General features: G+C 35.4%; 1 protein-coding gene across 1 annotated transcript; it reads right to left on the reverse strand.

The window, feature by feature from the left end:
• Positions 1 to 1,680: 1,680 nt before the first annotated feature.
• LOC141608356 (uncharacterized) lies at positions 1,681 to 2,819 on the reverse strand. Its single transcript, XM_074427718.1, has 2 exons — positions 2,098 to 2,819; positions 1,681 to 1,954 (listed from the first exon to the last, which is right to left on the reverse strand). The coding sequence occupies exons 1-2, from the start codon at positions 2,817 to 2,819 to the stop codon at positions 1,681 to 1,683; spliced, it is 996 nt and encodes a 331-aa protein (XP_074283819.1).
• Between the last annotated feature and the right edge of the window lie 24,805 nt (positions 2,820 to 27,624).

Here is a 27,624-nt window from a genome sequence, read left to right on the forward strand (position 1 = left end):
GGCCATCTAAAACCTTCAGACATAATACTGTGCTTGCTGCAGGGTCCCCCCACTGACTTGGCTCGGGCCTAACCGAAAGTGAAGTGGTGGGTGTACACCGTATGAAATAAAAATTAATAGAAAAGAATTCACTAACTTGTTTTTCCAAAAACATACTTCCTCTGTTCCATTAGTAGTACACTTTTATTCATTTAGGAAAAGTATTTTAATCAAATGTATACATCCCAATGAATAGAGAAAATAATGAACAAAGAAAGTATTATTACAAATTCAATTGTTAATAAGTTCGGTAGTTTCTTAAACGCGAAAGTGGCAATTGAGCCCCATTACTTTGGCTAATCGTGAGATTAAACCCCTTAAGTTTAGATTGTAGCAATTAAGCCTCATAAGTTATACAAAAGGTAAAATTAAGCCCCTTATCCAAAATTTCATGATAAATTCAATAAATCATACTCCGTATTACATAAATGAAATTGATTACACTTTTTACAATATATACAATCAAAATAAAAGTTAAAATGAAATCAAAATTTAAATTGAATTAGCATCAATTAGATAAGATTTTAAATTATTTCATAAAAATAAAAATAAAAATATTTTATTAAAGAACTGAATATTTTTCTTAAATGTGTTAACAATTCTCTACGAAAAAAAAAACATTGTCTTTATTTACATTTTTTTTGTGAAAAGATGAGACGTACAAAAAATATATGTGCTTAGTTTTTTTTGGTAAGAGAGAGATATTTTTAATAAAAATAACGATTTTCTCGAAAACAATAAAATCAAACTAAAATTTTTATTTTTCCATAATTTTAAAATATTGTCTTTGTTTACATTTTTTGTTTTTTTTTTGAAAAAAATAATTAAATTTGCACTTTTCTTTAAACAAAATATAACCTAATTGAGTTTTTGTGTTATGAGAAAATGAATTTCTCATGAGATTTTGGATAAGGGGCTTAATTTCACCTTTTGTATAACTTATGGGGCCTAATTACTACAATCTAAATTTAAGGGGTTTAATCTCACAATTAGTTAAAGTAGGGTTAAAATACCACTTTCGCGCTTAAAAAGGCATGTGAAATCTTTTATGTGATGGGAGAATGTATTACCCAACGTCCTCGAATAACTTTGTCTTGAACCTCTTAGGCCCTGTTCTTTTGGACTAATTTCAGTTCTTATAAGTTCAGTTCAGTACAGTTCAGCTCTATTAAGTTCAGCTCAGCTCCATTCAGTTCAGTTCAGTTCAGTTCAGTTCAGTTCAGATCAGATCAGTTCAGTTCAGTTCAGTTTATTTCAACATTAATAACACTATTCTTATTTTATATTTTTAGCTTACTGTTATCATCATTATTATATTAATCTATTTAATATTTTTATTATTATATTAATATATATTTTTTACATTTATTATATTACTATTGTTTTTATTACTATTTTTATTATTTTATATATATTTAATATATATATTTATTATTATATTATTATGATTAATGGCAATATTAGTAGTATAAAGTATCAATATTTATTCATATTATTATATTATTATTATTATTATTATGTTTATATTTATTATTATTATATTTATTATTAAATAATATATTCATTTTAATTATTATTATTATTATTATTATTTTATTTTATTTTGCAAGAAGGGTATTCTCATATATTTCCAAAGAAGGATTACATGAGGTTCTTACAAGCATAACTACTAAACAACAAAGAACTTAGAGAAATCTTATATACATTTAAGGCCTCTAGTATTTCAGCATGTGCAGTAGGAGGAGACTTGTGCAAAAGTAGAACATGAACACAAAGCTTGACGTCCTTGATGAGGCATGGAGCTTGCCTCTCCTTGCCCTCAAATAACCGATAATTCCTTTCCATCCATATGTAATAGGTGGCTGCAGCAATACTACATTTAAACCACTTATTCCTCCAATGTTTCTTAGGCTTGCTGCAATGACACCAGAGGATAAGGCTTCTAAGCTGCAAGTCACTAAGCTTGAGGCCCATCCAGGAGAGAAGAGAAGAAAGGACAGTCTGGGAATAGGGACAGTGAAAGAACAGATGCCTAGGCGATTCAAAGATGTCGCTTACACAGCAAAGACTGTTTTTGCAATGCTAATCCCTCTCCTGCAAAACCGATCAGCTGTAGCAAGCTTCCTTTGGAGAGCTAACATAAGAGTAAACTTATGTCTAGACATAAGGAAAGGATCTTGAACTGCTCTATAACAAGCATGAGCAGGGAATCTAGGCCTAAGGAGATTGTAGGCTTTCCCAACAAAAAATTTGCCTTTGGTAGTGCAAGCGAGTAGCATAGCAATTGCCTTCTGCTTACTGCCACAGTGAGTGACCCAAATATCCCTAGCAGTGAGGACATTTCGAAGGCTCTCAGAGTGATATTCATGGATTTGTAAATCCCAGATGGAGTTAGTGGCTAAGAAATAGTGCCTAATCCAGGCAGTCCAGATAGAACCAGTTCCTTGTACAAAATGCCATAGCCACTTAAGCATATTGGCCTGATTCCAAATAGCAAGATTCTTAATCTGGAAGCCACCCTCAGACCAAGGACTGCAGATACTTGCCCAATCCTTAAAAATTAATTTCCTTTGGCCTTCCTGGTACCCCCAAAACAGTTGCTTGCATAACTTTGTAATGGTGGCACAAACATTCTGTGGTAAGAGCAGGCTACCACACCAAAAGTTCTCCAAACCATAGACCATAGAATTGAGAACTTCAGTTTTACCAGCATAGGAGAGGAATTTGACTGCACAACTGCCAACAAGGTGCTGGACTTTTAGAATAATGGGGTCATACATGGCACTAGTGAGTCTGGAAGGGTGTATAGGAAGACCAAGGTATCTAAATGGGAAAGATCCTTCCTTTAGTCCAATGTCATTAAGAATATGCTATTTCAGAGCAGAGGTGACTCCACCAAAATAAGCCTCAGACTTCTCAAAATTAGCATTCAATCCAGACCAACTAGCAAATAGCTTCAGAATGTCAGCAACTTTCTGAACAGATGGCAAATTTCCCCTGGTGAAGATCATGAGGTCATCAGCAAAAATGAGATGTGTGAGGCCAAGCTTCACACATTTAGGGTGATAGGAGACATCCTGGGTGGTGTACATTGTCCTAAGGAGCCTAGAGAGCATCTTCATACTGAGGACAAAGAGTAGAGGAGACCGAGGGTCCCCTTGCCTAACTCCACTTATGCCTTTGAAAAACCCATAATTTGAGTCGTTGACTTTAAGAGTAAACCAGGCACCAGTAACACACCCCATAATCCATTTAATGAAAACTGCAGGGAAGTTCAGAGTGGTAAGCATAGTAGAGAGGAAAGACCACTGAATAGAATCAAATAAAAGCCTTGCTTATATCTACTTTGAGCATGCATCTGGGAGTGAGGTATTTCCTTTGGTATTCCTTAACCAAGCTCTGGGTTAACATAACATTCTCATGGAGACTCCTACCAGGTACAAAAGCAGCCTGCTCATAGCCAAATAGCTTAGCCACCACCTTCTGTAGTCTATTCGTCAAAATCTTGCTAATAGTCTTATAGATTACAGAGCAACAGGAGATAGGCCTGAAATCTTTGACAGTCTGGACCACTTTCTTTTTGGGAATAAGGGATATAAGAGTGACATTGGCCTGCTTAGGCATGTATCCAGTCTTGAAGAAATCAGTAACAGCAAGGCAGAAGTCATCAGCAACTATGTCCCAAGTGGCTTTGAAGAAGCCAGAAGAGAAACCATCCAGGCCAGGGCTCTGGTTAGAGCCTATGGAGAATAAAGCAGCTTTGATCTCTTCCCTAGACACAGGTTCAGTGAGTAGCAGCTTATCATGGTCATCAAGACACCCTCCCTGAGCAACAGAAGAAAGATCCATACTCTGGACAGGGGTAGAAGAGCCAAGGAGTTGCTTATAGTAGTCAACAAAAGCCTCACCCACCTCATGGAGCCCATGATGAGTACAACCAGCTAAGTCCTGGATTTCTCCAATGAGCTGACTCTGCTGCCTCTCCTTAATCTTTGTGGAAAAGAACTTAGACCCAGCATCATTAAGTTTAATATCATGTATTTTTGCTCTTTGAATCATGATCTTAGCTTCAGCATCCTTTAGTTTCCAAAAATCCATTGATAGCTCCTTCTCTTTGATGATAAGCTCCTCAGAAAGAGGGTTAAGTTGAAGGTCACTGAAGCATTGATTCAGCTCAGCCCTCACCTTGTCAATTCTATCATTTATACTGGAAAAGTGAGCAGCATGCAACTGTTTGAAGTAAACCCTAGTATTCTTGAGTTTAGCCATAAACCTAAACATGGAATTACCAGTGACCCTACTACTCCAAGCAGCAGCAACCTGATGATGGAAATCAGGATGATCAATCCAACAATCAAGAAATTTGAACTGCTTCTTAGGTGCTGGATCCCCAGGGAAGGTCAGTAGAGCTGGATAGTGATCAGAAATCCCAGGAGGTAAGAATTGGGCAGCAGTCTGGGTAAAGGTGAGAAGCCAATCCCCATTGATCAAAATCCTATCAAGCTTAGAATAAACCCTAGTAGAGGGGTCTTGTTTATTAAACCAAGTAAAATCATTGCCAGTCCCTTGCATATCATCAAGGCCACATGAAGAGAGGCAATTATTAAAATCCAGCATATCAGGCAAGTGAGCAGGCAGGTTACCAATTTTTTCATGGCTATATCTAACAATGTTAAAATCACCCATGACAACCTAGGGTCCAACCTGAGGAACCATATCAGTCAAACTATCCCAAAGAGATGCCCTCTTGACAAGACAACTGCTACCATAGACTATAGACAGATGAAAAGCTCTACCAGTAGCCAAATGGTGAACATGACAGTGCAAGACTTGGGCATGAACCTGCAGCATAGTGACTCTGGTAGTGGAAGGATTCCAAACTAGCCAAATCCTACCATTATAGTGCTTACTATAATTGCAAAAAGAGCTATAACCCCTAAATTTATTTCTCAAAATCCTCTGAGACTTATTTTCCTTAACTCTGGTTTCCAAGATACCAAGGATATCCAGTTTATTCTGAGTAAGAAACTTATTAACCTCTATTTGCTTAACAAGCTTATTTAGGCCCCCAATATTCCAGGATGATATGATCATGTTAAGTGTGGGTTAGGGGGTTCAGCCACTAAAGGAACAGAATCCAAATCAATATCACTTGAAGGGACATCCTGCTGCAAAACATTGAACTTATTAGGAGAAGTAAGCAGACCTGGGGAATCAGAATTTCGCACAGGGGAGAAAGGCTCAACAAAACCCAACTCAGAGCTGTCCAGATCCTGACCTGTGTCATGCCCTAGCACACTGCATTCTGAGTGCATTTCAGCACCAGAAGAAGGAGGATCAAGAGGCTCATCAAGAGTAGGAGGACCTAGCTCAGAGCATTCTGAGTCCATCCCCTCCTTCTGGTCAACTGAGTCCCCACTCAATGGTGCTGAGGTATCACCTAGCAAGTGGCATTCTGAGGCAGGATGCACAGCAGGAGGAGCAGCTACCAAGACAGGTTTCACAACAGGCTTATAAACCTTCTTGGCAGTCTTAGTAGGCTTCTCAACCACTTTGTCATCTTGAGTCTTAGGAACAGGAGGCTTGTTCCTCTTGCAGTTTGCAGAATTATGACCAATTTTGTGACAAGTATGACAGTAGTATGGGAGCCATTCATAGACTACCCTCTTAATAGAATGACCAATGAAAGGGGCATTGATAACAACATGATCAGGCAAATCTTTGGAGATATCAACTTCTACAAGGACCCTAGCAAAAGAGAGCCTTGCTTTGCAAGTAGTGTGCAGGTCAGCAAAGAGTGGCTTGCCAATCTTGCTGGCCATGTTGCTGAGGATAGAGTCAGTCCACATATAAGGATCCAAATCAGGGAATAGAACCCATGTAGGCACTAAGGCAACACTTTCCATGATGCAAGAGAAATAAGGAGACCATTGCTTCAATATAAGAGAGTTTGAACCAACTTTCCAAGGCCCTCGTCTTAAGACTTCATTCATGGCTTCTTCAGTGTCAAACTTGAAACTGAACCACCCTTTCTTGAAGTATTGAACAAGAGGCAAAGGACCATGATTCCAACTTTTCTGGACAAAATCAGAGACCTGTTTCTGAGTGGGTTTAGCACCAAGAACATTACCCATGAGAGTGAACTTCCATTTCTCAACTTCATCCTGAACCTCATCCATAAGAATGTCAATTTCAGTGGACTTAGCACTGTGTTCATCAAAGAACAAGCTCATACCTATGGTACCCTTACCCTTAGCGACATCCGCCTAATTTTTCCCCGAAGGTGGAGGAATGGGAAGGGTAGGGGAGACAGGGGGATTAGTAGAAGGAACAGGAGAAGGTTGTTGTAAGCTGGGACTAGGATTCCCCAAAGGAGGGACAGGTGCATCCATGGCTTCCCCTATTTCCAGAGAAGGACCCGAGTTTGACCCAGACGAGTTTGCACAAACCAGCGGGTCCACAGCAGGTGGGGAAACAGGAGGAGTAGGATTAACAACAGTAGGGGACGAAGAAGCACGAGAAACCATAGAATTACTACCTGGAGAACTACGAAGACGAGCTTTATCCAGAGTAAAATTCGAAGTTAAGGGAGGAAAATTAGTACCATTAGAATCGAAATCTTGCAAGAAACTGAAGAAGTGCTTGATTTTGGCGGGCGCCCTCTCCCTCTAGCCATGGAGGAAGGATTGCGCATCAATGGCGTCGTTCCTTCTTGAGAGAAAAATCTCTCTAACCGACAAGAGAGAGAAAGCTTATTATTTATTATTATTATTATTATTATTATTATAATTATTATTATTTGTTAAAATTATTTATAATATTTATGTTATATTATACTTAACGTATTTATTTTTTAGTTATTATAATTAATATATTGTATTATTTCATATTATATTATTATTAATAATGTTATCATTTATATTACTAATATATTATTATTATTACTACTATATTTATTATTATATTACTATTTTATATATATATATATATATATATATTATTATTATATTATATTAATAGATTAATAGATTAATAATAATAATAATAATAATAATAATGAATAATATTGTTATAATATTTATTATTATTATTGGTATTAATTTTATTATTATAATCTTATATTTTTATTTCATTTCAGTTCAGTTCAGTTTAGTTCAGCTCTATTAAGTTTAGTTCAGCTCCATTAAGTTCAGTTCAGTTCAGACAATTTCAGTCCAAAAGAACAGGACCCTATACTGAATTTGATTTATGAAGAATTGATATGAAGAGTGAAAATCGTCCCACTAAATATGCCAATTTGTAAACCATGAAATTTCATACCTATAATAATAATATAGAGAACCAAAAATAATATGGAAAACAAGAGTTTATTCTTATCATTGAAAGATTGAAGGTTACAACTTTCGTTACTCTCTTGATCGATTATATCTCTAAGGGATTAGGGTTTTGATAGTACTACGGGGGTCTTGTCATCGACTTAATCCCGTAACAAGATGACGGGGCCTTTTATGATTTATGCCATGTTCTTTTGGACTTATAGTCACCCCCTTTAAGTTCAGTTCCTTTCCTATAAGTTCAGTTCCTATAAGTTCAGTTAAGTTCAATTCGGCTCCTATAAGTTCAGTTCAGTTCCTATAAGTTCAGTTCAGCTCCTATAAACTCAGTTTAGACAAGTTTATACAACTTATATAAATTATAAATTCATACTCGTTTTCTAATATTAATAAATTGAAAAAAAATAGTACGTTTTTCATTTAAATCAATGCAAAACAATCCAATATTAAAATTATCCAATACACATTATTCTTAAATAATAAACAAAAAAAAAAAGATGACCCTTATAATTTGTTTATGCTAAACCGCCTACTCATTACTTATTCACAAGTCCACCTATCTCATTAATCTCAACAGATTGAGACATGTCTGAAACAAAGCGTAAGGAAGCTATGTACGAGGTACGAAATAACATAGTATGTAAAAGACATTTGACGAGACAATAGATTCAATGACGTCAGTGAAAATGAAGTTGAAGATGAAAGTGACGAGCAAGATGATAATATGGAAATAGATGGTTAGAAAAAAATGTAATATGTAATTTATTAATTTCTATTGTAATGTATTGTAGTATTACTTGTATAAGGTGTTGATTTTCGCAGTACACATTTTACTCATTATAGATTTATAGTACACTGTTGACAATTATACCCTTCACATATCCTCTCCCATTTTCTCTCTCTAATTTCTCTCTAATCTATTCTCTCTAATTTCACATACCCATTCTACTCTAATTTTACATCACCCTATTTCCGTACAGTTGTCGTCGTTGGCCGAAGGGGTTTGCGGATGGAGTAGGTCGCCAGCGCTGGGTTTTAGTAGGGGATGGGTTAGGTGGTGGAGTGTGGTAGGGAAACCGGGTGGATTAAACCGTTATAGTGGTGCGTTTGATGGTGGTTGTTGTCTGTGTACTACTTTGTTAATCGTTCATGCTTGTTGGTCGCCAATGTATTACAAAATTGAGATTGAGTATTTCTTTTTTTCATTTTTTTAAATTTAAGTTTAGTACCAAATTGATAATTAACTAATGATGAATTAACCCACCAACATACAATATCACATATTCACAGGCGCTATATGGCCATGTCTCCGGCGATGTAATTGACGATACATATAGCACAATTAATAATTGACTAATGAAATAATTCTTTTTATCATAAACCCTAATTCAAAAAAGAACAAAACTATAACAAAGAGTCAATTTAATTATTAATAATTGACTAATGAATTAAGGTCTGCTCTATACTCGAATTATTGTTCAAATGTTCATATTATTGAAGAACTTGAAGAGATAAGGTAGTGAGAAAAAAGTGAGAAATTTTTTAGTCAAGGGTAGACAAATGGAAAGTTTGAGGTAAAAAGTAATGCAGTGAGTAAAAATCGTACTGCGAAAATAAATTCCGAAATTAACTTATATAAAACGCAAATTTTTTATAAGTTCAGTTCGACTTCTATAAGTTCAACTCATATAAGTTCAGTTAAGCTCTTATAAATCCAGTTCGGCTTCTATAAGTACGGTTCAGGTCAGCCCTTATAAGTTCAGTTTAGTTCAGCTCCTATAAGTTGAGTTCAGCTCATATAAGTTCAGTTCAACAACTTGAAGTTCAAAAGAACCAGGCCTTATTCCATCCTACCTACAATTTGGTAGTAGGAGGCCAGATAAGGTGGTTTAACTTAATTCATCTGCTCTTTATAAACCCTAAAGAAAAGGACAATCCCCATTTACTAAATGAATAGAAAAAGCTAGAAATTTTCCTGTCAAACACAATCTAAGCTAAAAATTGGGCCTAGTATTTTTGAGGGCTATTCTTCACATATGTTGTGCCTTAACATATGATTCGTATGTGTTGTAATCAATACTATATATTAAATTCAGAAATCAAGGGACTTCAATGTAATTAAAGAAAGTTATACAAATTAATTATACTATATAGTTTTAAATTAATAGCACCGTGTGATGGACCCGATGCAGGGATCTCAATACAAATATTATATAGTTTGGGTTAAAATTAAATTATATAGAAACTTGGTAATTTTCCTAAACAATAAACATGGTCAATTTCCTTAAAATAAAATAATTAGTTAAGATAGTCAATTTCCTTAAAATAAAATAATTAGTTAAGATGATCAATTTCAAGGAGACTAAAAGAAAGAAGATGTCTAGTAATTTTCCTAAATATTTATAGAAGACTAGAAGAGGGTCAATTTCCTTAAAATAAAATAATTAATTAGTATAAACATGCACACTTATGGTATTAATTATTATCATCATAAAATTATTTATTAAATTTAAAATCTATACAATTTTATTAAACTTTATAGTTTATTAGATCTATAGAGATGTTAATTATTTAACATACAAAAATATAATAAGTAGGTTATAAATAATTCAAGATAGATTCCATAATATATAATATTGCATAATTCTTTCGATATGATTTAATGCATATATGTAATATATTTATATAAATGTATAATCCTCTTAAAATTGCATTCCTAAGTAGTAAAAGTAATTTCGTCAGTAAAGAAAAGAATTGTAGTAACATTGGATCTAGTTATATGATAGTAATCACTCATTTGAATAGTAAAAGTAACAATATTATCAACGAGATTAGTGAGAGTGGTAGAAACAACAACGGGAGTAGTGAGATAATCAATATTAATGCGGCAATAGTGAAAGTAACAATAATTACGGCGGGAGTAGTGAAATAATCAATATTAATGCGACAATAGTGAAAGTAACAATAATTACGGCGGGAGTAGTGAAATTATCAATATTAATGCGGCAATAGTGACAGTAACAATAATTACAGTGGGAGTAGTGAAAGTAACAATGATTACGGGGCAAGTAGTGAAATATTATTACTATTGTTTCATTAATAAGAGTAAAATATTAATAGCGGGCATAGTGAATTTGTCTCAGAATTTATTTCATCATAATTTTAGGATATGTTATAAAAAATATATTAATGATAAATTTATGGGTTATGCAACTTTAAGTAATTTTATTTAATGAAAAAAACATAATGGTAAGTAGAGGTAGCCCGGGCGAAGCGGGGTACCAATACTAGTATCTTCCTAAACATCGGAGCTTACATAATACTAACACATACTTCCTCCTAGTCAATCTAATGTTCCCCTTTCTTTTTAGCATAAAATAAGGAAATGAATTTGAACCACACAAAACACTTTACCCTACATAGAATTGAATTTAGACCACACAAAAGTTTCTAAATAAGGAAAGAGGGAACAAAACCTGATTAGCACGAAAAAAGAAAGAAGGAACATCGGGTATTTTTATATTCGTTGTGACGAGTATTTTAATCAAAGACAAACAGATAATTAGTACGGTGGGAGTATTTGTTTAGACTAATTAGATATATTTTAACATCGGTTTGTCCCAAATATATATTTACGTCCGTTCTATTTAAAAATCGATGTAAATATAATGTTATTAATTTACATAAGTTCTAAAACGATGTAAATAACATCTTACGTACATCGGTTTCTAAGTAGGACTGATGTATTTACATCTGTTTTGTGACCAGAATCAATGTAGATAAGTTGATATTTACATAGATCAACAAAAAAAAGTTGATATTTACATCGACCGATGTTAATGTTGTAAATACCATATACGTGAATATGTTATCTGGATTTTGTTCGACCAGAACCGATGCAATAATTAGACATGAGAAAACGATGTTTATATAGCGCTTTTTCCACCCGTGATTGATTTCTTGCTATCATAAAAACAATTATTCTTGTATTAAACTGTTTTACATAAATTTTATTATAAAACCAACTGACATTTGACCTAAATAATTATAGTGAAAAACTTTTACCAACCATCACTTTTTCATAATAAGGACATCAAGATAGTTACTATATAGTTTTACAACAACATTGTAAAACTGTTTTACCAAAAGTTTTGTGTTAAAAAAAATATACATGCGGAAAAATAGTAAGCAAAAGTTATTGTTTTAAAAACCTCATAAAGTCAAATAGTTAAATCAATCAAATAAATAAAAAGTAATACCCACAAGTTAATAATTTCATTTTTCCACCCTTTAAATTAAACTTTTCCCCTCTTCTCAAATCTGATCATCTCTATAAATTAAAGCTGCTTCACATACCATATTGCTAGAGTGGTCCTTAACTCGATCATTTTCGTTCATCTTTCTTACATCTTTCCCATTAATCAATTATCTTCTCTTCTTTCCTTTATTCATACTCTCAAAGTCTTTCAAAGATCTCTTAGAAACAGTTCTCAGTAAGATATTGTAAAACCGTCTTAGATATAGAATTGTCCGAAGCATGCATTTTGAGCAAGCTCGAAGAGAAGCAAGTCCTGTCATGCTTTTCCACAGCTTTCTTGAACTTTCCCTTCTTATTATTACAGTTTTTATGTAACAATAATAATAATGACGACAATATAAGACGCAAAATTAAAGAATTTGCTCAATTTGTCATGGAAAGTTCAAGAAAGCTGTGGGAAAACATGGCATTTTTCAGGGCTTGTGTTACTTTATTAAAGATGATCAAATAAAGCCGTCTCAAGTCATCTGGTGAGTCGATATAATATGATGATTTTTGTTTCCAATTACCTATTTGTCTAGTATTTTCTTTGACAGATTCTCATATGAGACGATCTCATAACTAAAATGGTTACGAGCATAACTCATAAGATGGTCACTGTTACTATATTTCAGCCTTTCGTGTATTTATGGATAAATTTTCTGCAAAAACTACGTAAACCGGTTTTTACATTAGTTTGAGATTTTACTTGGAATATATATTAATTTATTTTTTTTCATTGTTGTATCTTTACTTCCTCCTGGAAAAAAAAATTCACCACAAAACAATTCAGTAAATCATATTTTACTAGTACTGGGTGGTACCGAGTCTCGCATGCCCATATGTAGGGTTGATCATTCTATGGACCCAATATGTTGAATGTGAAAAGGTAGTACCGAGACTTGGTACCACTTGGTATCGCCATCTCATTTCCGGCCAATTACATAATGCAGCACGTACACCACATGTTTTGACTGCTAATTTCAGAAGAACTCACATTCACATTCATTGTAGGCTTTTGTAGGTGTTAAACGATCTATTTTATGTGCATTTTTGTTGGGAAAATGCGAAATTTAGTTTTTCTTTTATTTATTTTCTTTACCTCTGAAGCAAGGAGAAGATTCCCAATCTTTTCTTTTGTCAAAAAGATAAGAGATGAATAGATGATAATGATGAATTGAGAATGATAAGAATTCCTTTGTTGTCTTTTGGGAATTTTACATTTTTTTACCTACTATGTAACTATGTAAGAATCCCATGGGCCATGTCAATGGAAAGATAAATATTGCCCTTATCTTTATAATATTAATATCTATGGAAAATAGAAATAATGAAATGTAGTGTCATAAGATGAGACATAGAATCCGCTCTCGTATGAATGTTGTTATGTGTTATTTGCTTTGCGGTTTTTGTAACGCGTGTTTTTAAGACACTTATTAAAAACCAATTAAAAAATCACATATATATATCTATCATGAGAAATTGAAATGTTTTTTTTTGGGGTAAAATGTAAAAATAATATAAAATCAAAAAGACGTCACCATACAAGGACCGCAAAGTCCGTTAAGACACTTTGCTAGCCCACCACGCATACAACGCCACTCAAGAAAGCCTAAACTGAATCCGGGTTAGAAAACCGGACTCCAGGAATACAAAATTCAATTTTTTTTGAAATTGAAATGTTAAACTCATCTTTATCATATTTAGTGAATTTTAGTGCAATATTCTTGTAAATCTTTCTTATAATAGATGTTTAAAGGACACACGTTATAAATAATCATTTATAGTTTATATTTTGGTTGTATTTAAGAAAATTTAATGAACTGAAAAGGATGAATGATTTGCATTGTAAATACCAACTAAATTTAGAAATGAGACCGGTTACTTTGAGATAAATTTTGAAAAAAGCAACAACAAATTGAGATGGAGGGAGTCGTTTTATTTATCTATATATGCTCAGTTTTTGTCTTACCATTCGTATCATAATTTTCACTATTTTTTCCCCGGCTATTGTAAGTAAAAGTTCTATTTGTGAACTCCAACTTGAATCTCTAGTTTCGTTTTTGTGAACTTTAATTATAACGGTTTTTCTAACGCGTGCCCTAAGGGCACACGTTAATAATTCCTCATCATCTAATTTCAGCACATAATTAATTATTTATAATTGTTATAGGAAACTTTCCCAAAAATCCTTATTTACGTTTCATTTCATTTCACATCTTTCCCCTATTAACTCTCTTTCCATTTGAATAATGATTTTCAATCACTCAATCTTTATCTTCCACCCCAACGATCATTGTTAGTAGTAACGAAACCATATAACATAAAGCAACGACGGCTAAGTATACATGGGCCACCGATCCCCGCCAACAGCCCTCCCCAAAATGCCGACTCACGACTCGAAATTGGGCGGAGAAGTTGTTCCTAACCACCTCCAGGCATCATTCTTATTCGTTTGGTGTAGATCAAGAAATCATCTGATATCATTTGTATTATTCAATTGTCCATTCACAATCTACACCAATCAATAGTCATCTTTGGGGAAATTTAAGGCTCCGAAACTGACAAAAACCTCTAAAGAGAGGGCACATCTTTCAATATCTGGTGCTGTAATAAAGTTAACTCTATGCCCTTTGTTAACCCATCACGAAATCTATGATAAAATTGAACAACGAACAGTTTAAATTAATGGAGAATGAATAATGTTTTACGCATAAGAGAAGAAAGAGAATAGAAATAAGCTTAAGAGGAGAAAGAGAAATAAGATATAAAAAGGGTAATTAATTGGTTGGGAAAGAGAGATGATCTAATTATGTAAATATTTAATAATCTTCCTAAAATAATTAATTAATAGTTTTCTTGCTCGTGCGTTGCACGGATATTAAAATAATGTGTGATAAATTTCACAATAAAATGGAATATAAACATATAGTACATCGTTCATGTCTAAGATTTTATGTATGCCGCATGACCAACAAATAATTCTCGTTAACATAATATTGACATAAGAATAAAAGAGTGTTTGATTAATAAAATACTTTTTTTAGGAAAATAAAACCAATATGGACTGATAGTTTTTAGAATTTGTTCATTAATACCTGTTTGTTTTTCAATTGATCAAGAAAAACAATAATATCTACTCTGCATAATCAACTCAAATGATGCAACAAATCTCCTTCTTTCGAATAACAACCATAATTTAATCATTGCTGGATCAAATTGTAATTATGTAAAAACATTTAGAGGTAGTTAAAATGTTATATCTCCCGGTCAAACTATAGAAGTACGTTTGAATGTGAACCAAATTCCGACGCAATACTACATGGCTAGGGCTGCTTATGCCCCCTATAGCAATAGTCTTGGCCCACATCTTCTCATTTGAAACAAAATCTTTCACGCAAACCCCTATTTTTCCTCTCTATTCACACACATGATCTAAAACAATCTCATCCCTTAAAGATCGATCCTTATCTCCGAAACTTATCTCAAATTTATCCAACCAAGTGAAAAACTAAACCCCGACCTACTTCTAGAAAAATCCACCATCCAATGTAAACTAACCCTTGCTCTCGACAATATTGTTTTTTTAAGAAAATAAAACCAATATGAAGTTTATATATATGATACTTGGGACTGAGAGTTTTTAAATTTTGTTCATTAATACCTGTTTTTTTTTTCAATTGGTCAAGGAAAACAATAATCATTGTTGGGTCAAATGGTAGTTACGTAAAAACATTTACAGGTAGTTAAATGTTATATCTCCCGGTCAAACTATAGACGTACCTTTGAATGTGAACCAAATTCCAACGCAATACTACATGGCTGGGGCTACTTATGACACTCTCCTATAACAATAGTCTTGCCCCCCCATCTTCTCATTTGAGACAAAATCTTTCACGCAGACCCCTATTTTTCTTCCCTATTCACATACATGATCTAAAACAATCTCATCCGTTGAAAGATCGATCCTTGTCTTCGAAACTTCTCTCAAATTTATCCAACCAAGTGAAAAACAAAACCCCAACTTCTAGAAAAATCCACAATCCAATGAAAACTAATCCTTGCTCTCGACAATGTTGTTAGAATTAATATTTTAATTTAATTTGGATTAATGGGGTCAAGATTAAGTTTATCAGTATGATCTTTTGAGGTTTCTTGTTATTATTCATGTTACCTATATGTTTTAATGCAAGCGATATTTTGCTGATAAATAACCTTATTTATTATCATTATCCTCGTTAAACTCATCACCCTTGCATAAATGCACCCTCCCTCCACCCCCACTAATTTACCCGCAAAATAAAACATCAGCCACTGTGATTAGTTCTTACTACTTAAAACAACCTACAATCCACTACCACTATCACTACCTTTCTGCTACGTTTTACATCTAAGATCGAAGTCATAAATCACATTCACCTCCATAAAACACCAATCTTTACTCTAGATGATATATATGGATCCTCGTCTCCCTTATCGAAGACAATTTATTTATCTTTCAACAAAGAAAAGTTTAAGAAACAATCTTCCCTCTTATCTCTCTCCTTTCCTTTCTTAGTCTTTTTCTCATCCCCTCCCCTACCTCCATTCCAAATACTCAAACAAAGTGTTTGGGTACTATGTTTGTAAACTGAATAAGTTTGAATATTATATATATACACGAACTTTGCTATTTATTTCATTTTGCATATATAAATCTTACTACCTCCATCTCATTTTTATTGTCCTTTTTTCTTCAAATTTTATTATCTCATAATTATTATCCCTTTTCTAGATCTAGTAAGGAAAATCTTTAGTCAACCAACTCGTCGTAATCAACCTCATTCCCACTCGAAACAACCTTTAGCCCACTACTTAATCCCTTCGGTTCACACATAAAACGGTTTAAAATGCAAAGCTTTTATCTCTCTCTTGAAAAGTCCATCTAACTAATTTAATAGAATAAAACTAACCGCTACTTTCTGACTTCATGATTTTTACATCCTGTAAAGATTAAATTGCACATGACAAAAAAAATGCAGAAACTTAGGTTTTGTTTGATAACGACAGATTGAACATTTTTTTAGCATTTTGAGAGTTTTTACACTATTTAAATAACAAATGTGCTATTTTGAGTGTTGATCATCGACATATTGAATTAGTAGATTGTGGTGTAATTTCCTGTTTTACATGATGACATTTAATTAGTACTCCCTCCAAGTTTTATCAATCTTCCTCTTTCAATAAAATACTCCTCACATATATTAGAGAAAGGGAAGATACATATCACTTGGAGGAAGTATATTATAAGAAAATAAAAATAGAGTTTTTTTATCTCTAAGAAAATTAAAGATCAAACTTTATCTTTATCATATTTATAATTAATATTCTTCACTTAAAATATATAAATTTAAGCAAGTTCAAATAAGTTAGCTAAAAGTTATAAATCACAAATTGTACGAAGCAGTATAATCATTTTTTTATTAATATGAAATAAATGTCATAAACTTCATGAGAATATTAATGCGGTAGAGAATTATAGAAGATTTGGGAAGTACGTGACTCCCTTTTAGGTTTAATTTTTTTTTTTTTTTTTTTATATTTTTGCCCAAAGGTGGTTAAAGCATCGTATTATGCATGACGAATATGTCTTACCCTTTCCCAATTCGTATCTCTCCCTAAATTATAGTGATGATGTGCTCAATTTACAAAAAAAAAAAAATATATATAACATCAACAATAATTAGTTTGCTCTATATAATTGAATAGTACCATTTTTTATGCATGTAAATTTGTCAGAAGAAAAGCTTGAGAGAGATGGTCTTCAATATGTTAGGGAAAAACTACTCTTATCCTTTTATGTGTTTTTTATTACTTTTTTTTAATGTTAATCGTTGCTTGAATTGAATTTTAACCTTATACATATTTCTATAATAAGTGTATCTAATTTACCTTCAAGTCTCATTCAAATTTATTTTATTACTCGTGGTACCATTTTACTTTAAATTTTAAAACAATCGCACAATAAAGTTTTTCAATACATTTACTCATTTGTCATAATATTATATTTCGATTTGCAAATTAACAGCAACTAACTTTCTTTACCTTTTAATACTCCTTCAAAAATAGATACTCCCTCCATTCAACTCCACTTTACATGTTTGCTTTATCACGTTTGCCAACGTGACTTTTACGCGGTAAATATCTTTAGCTACGTATTTGCAAAAATTATAAAAGTTAGATATTTTTAATGTACTCTTAAAGACGAATCAAATAAGATCTCACATGAATTTATTTTAACTTATGTATCGAGAGAAAATTGAAGTTGAATGTCCGATTGTGAATAGTGTGCAAAAGAGAAACATGCAAAGTGGAGTTGAATGGAGGGAGTATCAAACTTTGTACTTATCAATAATTTGTGAATATCTTATTTAAATTTTGATTAATATACTTTTATATAATGACAAATGAACGTAAATAATATAATAATAAATTATCAATAGAAGTTGAAGTGTATTGTGATTTGTGAGGGAAGTAACTTTAAAATTAGTAGGAGAAATACATATGACATTTGAAAAATAAACTTCGTATTATGTATAATTAAATATGACATTAACAATAACAAAAGACATAGGGGCATATTTCAGCGTTCATTTTACTCTTTACATGAGTAAAGTCCATGTAGTACGTATTATGCATGCACATTTGTCACAACGCAGTTCGGCCTAGGGCCTTTTTGTAACACCCAGGATCTTTAGGAACGTTATTGACCTATCTTGTTGACCAAACCGACCTTAGGGAGGAATGGGTGTAGGATCAGACTTGTAATAGGAGAGGGATAGGGTTGTTACTCGACCTAGCGGAGACCACTCGGCCGAGTATCACCAATACTCGACCGAGTGGAGTCTACTCGGCCGAGTATTACTATACTCGACCGAGTATGGCTGCTGTCGACGCGTTATTATAAATGCGAGTTCGCAAGATTCATTTTTTTTTTCTCATTTCCTCGACAGTTTCTCTTTCTCTAACCCTAAACCATCTCCCTCCTCTATCACTCCATAGTTTCATACCTTAAGGAAGCTAGCCTAAACCCCTACCATGGGAATGTCGGGATTCGCGGAGCTAGGAGGACGTGGGTGGTGGTTGTCTATGTGGGCACCGATGTACAAGGTTAGGTGAGTTCTACTTTGTGTCCTCTTGAATGATTCTTTGAGTATAGTCGTATAATAGGATATGGTTATCATTGTTAGGGTGCTTAATGGAGTCGTGCGTGGCTATAAATGGAAGTCTTTCATGCTTTGCTATGAGGTAGGGTTTCCTACTCAGTCTACTGTTAATTGATTTGAGATTATGATTGTATTGTGATTCATTGTTATCCGCTGATCATCGAAGTGTAGTGGTTGTGGTAATGATGGCGTTGTCATGTGACAGCTGCGATGCTGTGATTGGGATTGTGGTGGAGTCACTTGCGGGAGTGGCTTCACACCCTAGTTCGCCCTCCGTGGAACCCGCCACGGGAGGGGATGTGCACATTAAGGGACAGGGACTGTTAGTCGCTCGTTGAGGAGCTGGACTAGGTGGGGATGGGCTGCGGTCACCCACTGGCGGCGAGGATTACCTGTTGCGATGGGTAATCTGGCAGGGCTACACACTTCGTGTGTAGTCGGTGTTTGTATGAGGTGGTGAGTTTGGGATAGTGGATGATCAGCTATTTACTTTATTGTCTTATCTTATATTTAATTAGTCAGTCCTGACCCCGTGTTGTTTTGTGGTATCTGCGGTGATCCATTCGGGGATGGTGAGCGGTTGGTTTAGCGGTATTGTTGAATACTGCTGGGGATTGGAGGGAACGAGTCATCACGCTCGGGTCTAGAGATGTAGAATCACAAGTATTGTAGTTGAACTTTATTTTAGAGACTTGAATAATATGGTATTGTGATATATTCTATTAATGTAATATTGTCCTTGTATTGTCTAATTTGATCTACTACCTCGGAAACCGAGATGGTGACACCGTCATACACCGGGAATGGTCCTTGGTAAGGCGTTACGGTGTGCGGGGTGTTACAAAAGTGGTATCGAGAGCGACGATTTTGGAACCCGAACCAACGTAATTAATGAACATAGGGTGTCAATTAAAATGAACCTGGTGTATGTACGTTGGGAGCCCCAACCGATGCTAGATTTTGGGTGAGTAGGCGCCCTCATTTCAAAATCATGGCCCCATCGGACTTAAACCGCACACGGGAAAAGGGTAGCTAGTGTGAGTCGTGGATTGCTAAGTGTTGTGTGCTGTGTGTATCTATTGTGTGCGTATCTATTACTAGAGTGATATATGTTAGTTAGATGTGTAGAAAAGTGGAAGTGAATATGGAATCGTTGCAATGTGTGATCAGTGACAACTTAATCAATTTGTTTTATTTGGAATGTGTTAGGTGTGAAATTATTGTATTACAAATGTGAATAAGGCGTGTGTCTGGTGGTTAGCGGAAGTAGAAATGATGTGATATAGAGCTAAACTTGGTAATTATCGTAATTGGATTGTGACATGTGCCTTATGGGTACAGTAAAATAGTTTCTTGGTATAGTGAGGGATAAAGCGGAAGTGATGATTGTTTGGAGAAGAATGTACAGATATACGTGCGGTTGTGTGTTTACGTGGTAGGAATCAGCTTTAATTGTGACGAGCCGGAATTCCGGAACTCCGAACGATGTTATTTGATTTTGCGGAACAATGTAAAAGTTACGACTCCTTCTTTATTTCGAAAATTAGATCGAGTAGATGCGAGTACTCGACCGAGTAGACCAAACTCGGCCGAGTGTCAAGTTACATAACCGAGTGCCCATTTTGTTAGAATTATAATCTATTCTGTTCTTCAAAACTCGACCGGGTAAGAAAGGTACTCGACCGAGTAATGCACACTCGGCCGAGTATCCTAAACACTCGACCGAGTAGTGAACACTCGGCCGAGTATTCCAAACACTCGACCGAGTGTTCTTTGTGTGAGCCAATTGCCAATGCGGGTTATACAAAACCCTAAATTCGTGCCTTTCTTTCTTATTTCCGCCTCCCATCTTCATCTTTCCTTCTCTCTAAAACTCCATACTCCTCTTTTCTCAAGCTTTTGGGTGAAATCTTGGTGCCACACTTGTCCTTAGTTGCCAAAATCAGTTTAAGGTAAGACCCAAACTCAAATTCCTTATCGCTTTCAAAGACTTTGTGTATCAACATGCTATATTTCGATTTCTTGTTAAAAACAATCTGAATCTTGTCTTAAACTAATTGATTTTCGAATTTGACCACATATAGAACTTGTGTACATCTTTGGTTGATTGATTTCATGAGGTAAAATTCACTTTCTGAATTCTAGGGTTAGCAAAAACGAAATTCTTCTTATTGTTGATGAGTATTTCCTGATTTGAAGCAATTTGAAAACTTGGAACTAGGTGAATTGTAAAATACATGGTGATTTCTGATAGTTTATCTTCCAAGCTTATTCCAAAATCGATATACAAGTAAAACAGTCCGTCTTTTGTGTTAAGAACTTTCAAGTGTCAATCCTTTGTTAAAAATGATTTTCTTGCAGCATGGTGAAAACTAGGGGTTTACCCAACAAGAGACCTCGCGGGAATGTCCAACTCGAGGTTGGGCAAGGTAGCGATGGACCGGTTGTACCGCCGGTGGAGGCACATCCATCGGTAATTTTTGCTAACTTCGATCATCGTAAGGCTTTTGTGGCTCTTATGCGTCGCCCTTTTCGCCCCACCCGTTGTGTCAACCCTAGTATTCTTGAGACTCTGGGGATTAAGGAAGACATAGTTCACATTTTCAAGATTTTGGGCATGGAGGGGTTGTATCACTTGAGAAAGAAATCATACCCCCACTTGACCTTAGAGTTTTTGAGCTCTTTTGTTTATGATAGGAAGGGCAAGACCGTCTCTTTTCGTCTCATGAATGAGGACCATGAGCTTACCCTTGATGAGTTGGCTGACCATTTGGGTTTAGAGGCCGAGGATGATGACTACCTTAGTGACGTGGCCAAGAACAAGTGGTGCACCTCGGTACCTTCCTTATTTGACCGAGCACCCCCGCCCCTACCGTCAGTGCCATGTTGATTAATGATATTCAACACGTTTCCCTTCGTATGTTTCTAAGGATGTTGACCTGTCTGCTTTACTCGAGAGAGGACGTGAGTAAGCTCAATTCTCACGAAGTCATGCTTCTTGTGTCCTACCTTAACCTCCACCGCCGGAAACCATTTTACTACAGTGCTCCTGGTATAGTGTGCTCTAGTCTGGAGCGCATGGCACAGTCTGAGACCCGATTTGTTGCTTGCGGGGCCATAGTGACCCACCTAGCTCAGCGACTGACCGACTTTGAGGCCCCACCTCCTGAGGGGAATGCGTATGTTGAGGTTGTACCCACCATGGACGCTCAATATCGGCGTCGAACCGATGGTTGAGGAAGATGGATGATGGGTCGTATGCTTGGAGGGTGAGAGGTACTATGTGGATGGTGCTTCCGGACCCGACTCACCTCCCCGTTGTTGATCATTTGGCCGAGTGGGAGCCTTGTGGCATTCCTGACACGAGCCCCGCCTTACGATCGACCCTCGGATTCTCCCGGACTTACCCGAGCCCGTCACCGCACCCGAGGGACGGCGCAGCACCTCCCCCCCTAGGGAGCGTCGTGGGGTTAGGCGACCTAGGGTAGACCCGGTTGTGTCGAGCCCTCATAATCTGCCCCCCGACTCTTACTCTTACCACCCCTACCGACACGTCGTACCCTACGGTGCACGACCCTAGGATGCGGCCTCATGAGGCCGGGCCGAGCGGATCTCTTCTACTTTGGTGCTTCGCAACCTACATGAGATGACCCTTAACCGGGGCATCGGGACTCGGTTAGCACGGCTGTCTGGTGGAGAGGACCGGGAGTGGATACGGGAGTGTTCCACAGCTATGGGGTGGACCCGAGTTACTGGAGACCTCCGGAGGAGACTGAGTTTGGCTACCTCGCGGGACCGTGGGGAGCCAACTCCGGCAGTCAGCTAGGAGGGGACTACTCAGCAGCGGCGGGCTTTCCAGGAGCAGGGAGTTCAGGTGCAGGTACCTCTGGCGCTGACGGAGATGATGGCATGGAGGAGGGTCCTCGCCATTGATTTTATGTTGTTAGATTATTTGCTTTGATTTCGTTTATGTCGGATTTACTTGGTTGTGATGGATTTACTTTGTTGGTTGGATTATTGTTTCTCCTTTGGACATGGTCATCGGTATTGGGTATCTTATGTTGGATGATTGTATTTGGCCTTAAGGCCGTTACTTGGTTAACGTATGGAGACGTGTTTCATGTCACTTCAGGTAGAAATTTGTTATGTAGTAAGCTATTGTGAAGAATTGTTGCAGGTTGCTAGTGATAGCTAAGTAATAATGGCAGAACGCTCTCTGCAGACATCACTCGACCGAGTATGGATTACTACTCGACCGAGTAGAGCTTACTCGGCCGAGTATTCCTATACTCGACCGAGTAGAGCTTACTCGACCGAGTATGTCTTCATACTCGGCCGATTACTGCTGATTCAGAGGTTATTGGAAATTTGTTATGAGAATTTCATAATTACGTGCTAATCGTATAATAAAGCTTGTTAGATACTTGTTTTACTATGTTATACTAGTTGACGTCCCACAGATAATCATTATGGCATCATGGATTTTTGATTTTTGGTATCGACTATAAATTTATGAATGTTTTGTTATATAAAACAGGTTGGTGATTTAGGGGGGGAGTACCTTAGACATTTAAATTATATGAAGGTAATAATTTAGTCATACCACGTGCTCATTGTAAGAAGTCGTACACGTATGTATATGTTTGGTTACAATGATAATTGTTTCAATGAGGTTACGTATAGAGTTGTTCCTTTTCAATTATTCTATATGTTAAATGTCGCTATAAGAGTATATATGTTGGTTGCTGAAGTATTTGGTTTTATAAGTCACAAGAATGTATTATCGTAAAACAAGTTGAGCTACATGAGTTTATGAGTAATGTCACCGTCATGTAGTATGTTTTAGCGTTGGGTTGGGAATATGATTAGTGGTGTACTTCGAGGACGAAGTTCCTTTAAGAGGGGTAGAGTAATGTCGCGGAAGCAAGTATTTAATTATGTAAAATATGTAAAAATATGTAAAATATGTGTTTAGTTATACCTATGATTTGGAATTCATGTTTATGTTTCCTTGAAGCGATAGCTATGTTGTATCCGGGTAATAGGAAGATTATACTATACACGGATGTCTCAATTCAAATTTTTTTTATGACAAGTATTATATTTATGAAAGATGTATCTTACTCATGTATAAGTATTTAATTTTATGAAATATTTGGAATCATATGTATGTTAGGTGTGCTCACATTCGGAATTACTAGAGTACAGTTATGTTCTCTTTAAGCCGCATGTATGTCGTATTCAATTAATATGGAAATTATATGGTGCACGGGTGTCAAGTAATATAAAGATTCGAGTCAATTGATAATAATTAGTATGCGTGTTCGGAATGTGGTGATCGTGTACTTATGTATCGCGTGTTCGGAATGTGGTGATTGTGTATTTATGTAGTGTTTCCAATTTGAGTGTTGCTTTACGATGGTGTATCGCTTTGCATTTGTATATTTAATATAAGCGTACGAAACGTGGTAGTTTACATTTGTGTATGGTTTCTTACATTATGTAAAGTGTCGCAGTTGCATACTTATGTAAGTATAGGGGTGAATACTGTTTTGAGAATGAATTATTGTTTGGAAAGGTAGCTGTGATAAGCGATTGTTGTTGAGTAAGATGGTTGGTAGTAATGTATGGATAGTGTGAATTTGTGTACCTTTGTGAAGGTGGTTAGGGTCATAGTACGTAATCGTGCGGGAGTGTCGTGTGGGCTGAACTTCGGGGACGAAGTTCTTTTAAGGGGGGAAGATTGTAACACCCAGGATCTTTAGGAACGTTATTGACCTATCTTGTTGACCAAACCGACCTTAGGGAGGAATGGGTGTAGGATCAGACTTGTAATAGGAGAGGGATAGGGTTGTTACTCGACCTAGCGGAGACCACTCGGCCGAGTATCACCAATACTCGACCGAGTGGAGTCTACTCGGCCGAGTATTACTATACTCGACCGAGTATGGCTGCTGTCGACGCGTTATTATAAATGCGAGTTCGCAAGATTCATTTTTTTTTTCTCATTTCCTCGACAGTTTCTCTTTCTCTAACCCTAAACCATCTCCCTCCTCTATCACTCCATAGTTTCATACCTTAAGGAAGCTAGCCTAAACCCCTACCATGGGAATGTCGGGATTCGCGGAGCTAGGAGGACGTGGGTGGTGGTTGTCTATGTGGGCACCGATGTACAAGGTTAGGTGAGTTCTACTTTGTGTCCTCTTGAATGATTCTTTGAGTATAGTCGTATAATAGGATATGGTTATCATTGTTAGGGTGCTTAATGGAGTCGTGCGTGGCTATAAATGGAAGTCTTTCATGCTTTGCTATGAGGTAGGGTTTCCTACTCAGTCTACTGTTAATTGATTTGAGATTATGATTGTATTGTGATTCATTGTTATCCGCTGATCATCGAAGTGTAGTGGTTGTGGTAATGATGGCGTTGTCATGTGACAGCTGCGATGCTGTGATTGGGATTGTGGTGGAGTCACTTGCGGGAGTGGCTTCACACCCTAGTTCGCCCTCCGTGGAACCCGCCACGGGAGGGGATGTGCACATTAAGGGACAGGGACTGTTAGTCGCTCGTTGAGGAGCTGGACTAGGTGGGGATGGGCTGCGGTCACCCACTGGCGGCGAGGATTACCTGTTGCGATGGGTAATCTGGCAGGGCTACACACTTCGTGTGTAGTCGGTGTTTGTATGAGGTGGTGAGTTTGGGATAGTGGATGATCAGCTATTTACTTTATTGTCTTATCTTATATTTAATTAGTCAGTACTGACCCCGTGTTGTTTTGTGGTATCTGCGGTGATCCATTCGGGGATGGTGAGCAGTTGGTTTAGCAGGTATTGTTGAATACTGCTGCTGGGATTGGAGGGAACGAGTCATCACGCTACTGGTCTAGAGATGTAGAATCACAAGTATTGTAGTTGAACTTTATTTTAGAGACTTGAATAATATGGTATTGTGACAGATATTCTATTAATGTAATATTGTCCTTGTATTGTCTAATTTGATCTACTACCTCGGGAAACCGAGATGGTGACACCGTCATACACTGGAATGGTCCTTGGTAAGGCGTTCTGGTGTGCGGGGGTGTTACACTTTTAGCCTCATAATACCTCATTTTTTTAATCGGAAGTGAACAAATACTAATGAATAATTTTTTAATATTAATAAATTGTAGATAATTAATTTATTAATTATCATTTTGAATAATAAAATTGTAAAATAATTAATTAATTCTCATTTTTAATAGGAAAATCATATTCCTAGTTATAATATAAAATTTTTAAATAATTATTATCTCCTAATTCTAATAGTATAATTAGGAAAAAAAGGCCTTCATAAATTTTTAATTTATTTCCTATTTCTAATAGGAAAATTGTAAAATAATTAATTAATTCTCATTTTTAATAGGAAAATTATATTTCTAATTATAATAGAAAAATTGTAGATAATTAATTATCTCCTAATTCTAATGCTGATAATATAATTATCTCCTAATTATCTCCTAATTCTAATGCTGATAATATATTGATGTGCTGAAATTAGATGGATGATGAATTATTAACGTGTGCCCGCGTTAGAAAAACCGTAATTAATACTATATATTAATTCCAGAAACCAAGGGACTTCCATGTAATTAAATAAATCTATACACATTAATTATATTATATAGTTTAAATCGCTAGCGCCGTGTGAAGGACCTGAACAAGGGACTTCAATGTAAATATTATATAGTTTTGGTTAAAAGTATAAATTTAGAGAATATTAGATTATGGCGATTTTCCATAAATAAACGGGCCCCACTTATGATATTAATTAGTATAAATATGTAAATTATTTAACAAACATAAATATAATATAAATATATGTTATATTTTGGAAACTATTAAAAGGTAAGTAAATCAATTCAGATTTCCAAAAAATATAATATTCCATAATTCATTAGATTTGTAATTTAATTAGTAAATAATAATGATTGCTCTTAAATAATATTCTAATCTAATATTTCAGATTTATTTAAATATATAACTCTAATACAACTAGGTAATCAACTATTATGATAGCAACCTTCCATGTGAGTAGTAAAAGCAACAATAATATATAGCAACGGGAGTAGTGAAAGTCATACTAGCAGCAACGGGAGTAGTGAATTTAATAATAATAAATGCGGGAGTAGTGAAAGAAAAAATAATGACGGCGGGAGAAGTGAAAGTAATAGTAGTCACAACACATGTAATGAAAGTAACAGTAGGAACAACGGAAAGAGTATGAAAAATTGATTAACAATTCGATTTTAAGAAAATATTAATTTATTTAAATATACGAGCTTGACAAAACTAACGGGTTAACCGTAAAAATAGCAGGAATAGTAAAACAAACAACAGTAACCGAAGAAGTAGTGAACGTAAGAGTATTAAAAGGAGATGTAGTGAAAGTAATAATATTAATAGTGGGAGAGGTAAACGTGTCTCATAATTTGTTGATTAATTTACCTCTCATCATAATTTCAATATATAAATTGTAAATGTATGTGTTAACTAAATATAGAGAAATCATATTTCATAGAAAATAAAATTTAAATGTTAAATAAAGGTAGCCCAGGCGTAGCCGGACACCAAACCTAGTTATAATCTATATATAGTACCCTAAAATTCATAAATCTTTAAGGCAACTAGACTATGCTTTAGACTATATTTGGCAACAATTCATCTAGTTTATTTGGCCAAAATTTCAATTAGCTTAATTAGGTGTGGGAGAGAA

This window comes from Silene latifolia, chromosome 10 (assembly GCF_048544455.1).
Source record: "Silene latifolia isolate original U9 population chromosome 10, ASM4854445v1, whole genome shotgun sequence".
In the NCBI taxonomy this organism is placed as follows: Eukaryota; Viridiplantae; Streptophyta; class Magnoliopsida; order Caryophyllales; family Caryophyllaceae; genus Silene; species Silene latifolia.

Coding starts and splice junctions, on each gene's coding strand:
- LOC141608356 (XM_074427718.1), bottom strand. CDS start 2,819: ATGTATGACCCCATTATTCTAAAAGTCCAGCACCTTGTTGGCAGTTGT. Junction 1,955..2,097: donor GCAAAAACAGTCTTTGCTGT/GTAAGCGACATC, acceptor GTGTCATTGCAG/CAAGCCTAAGAAACATTGGA.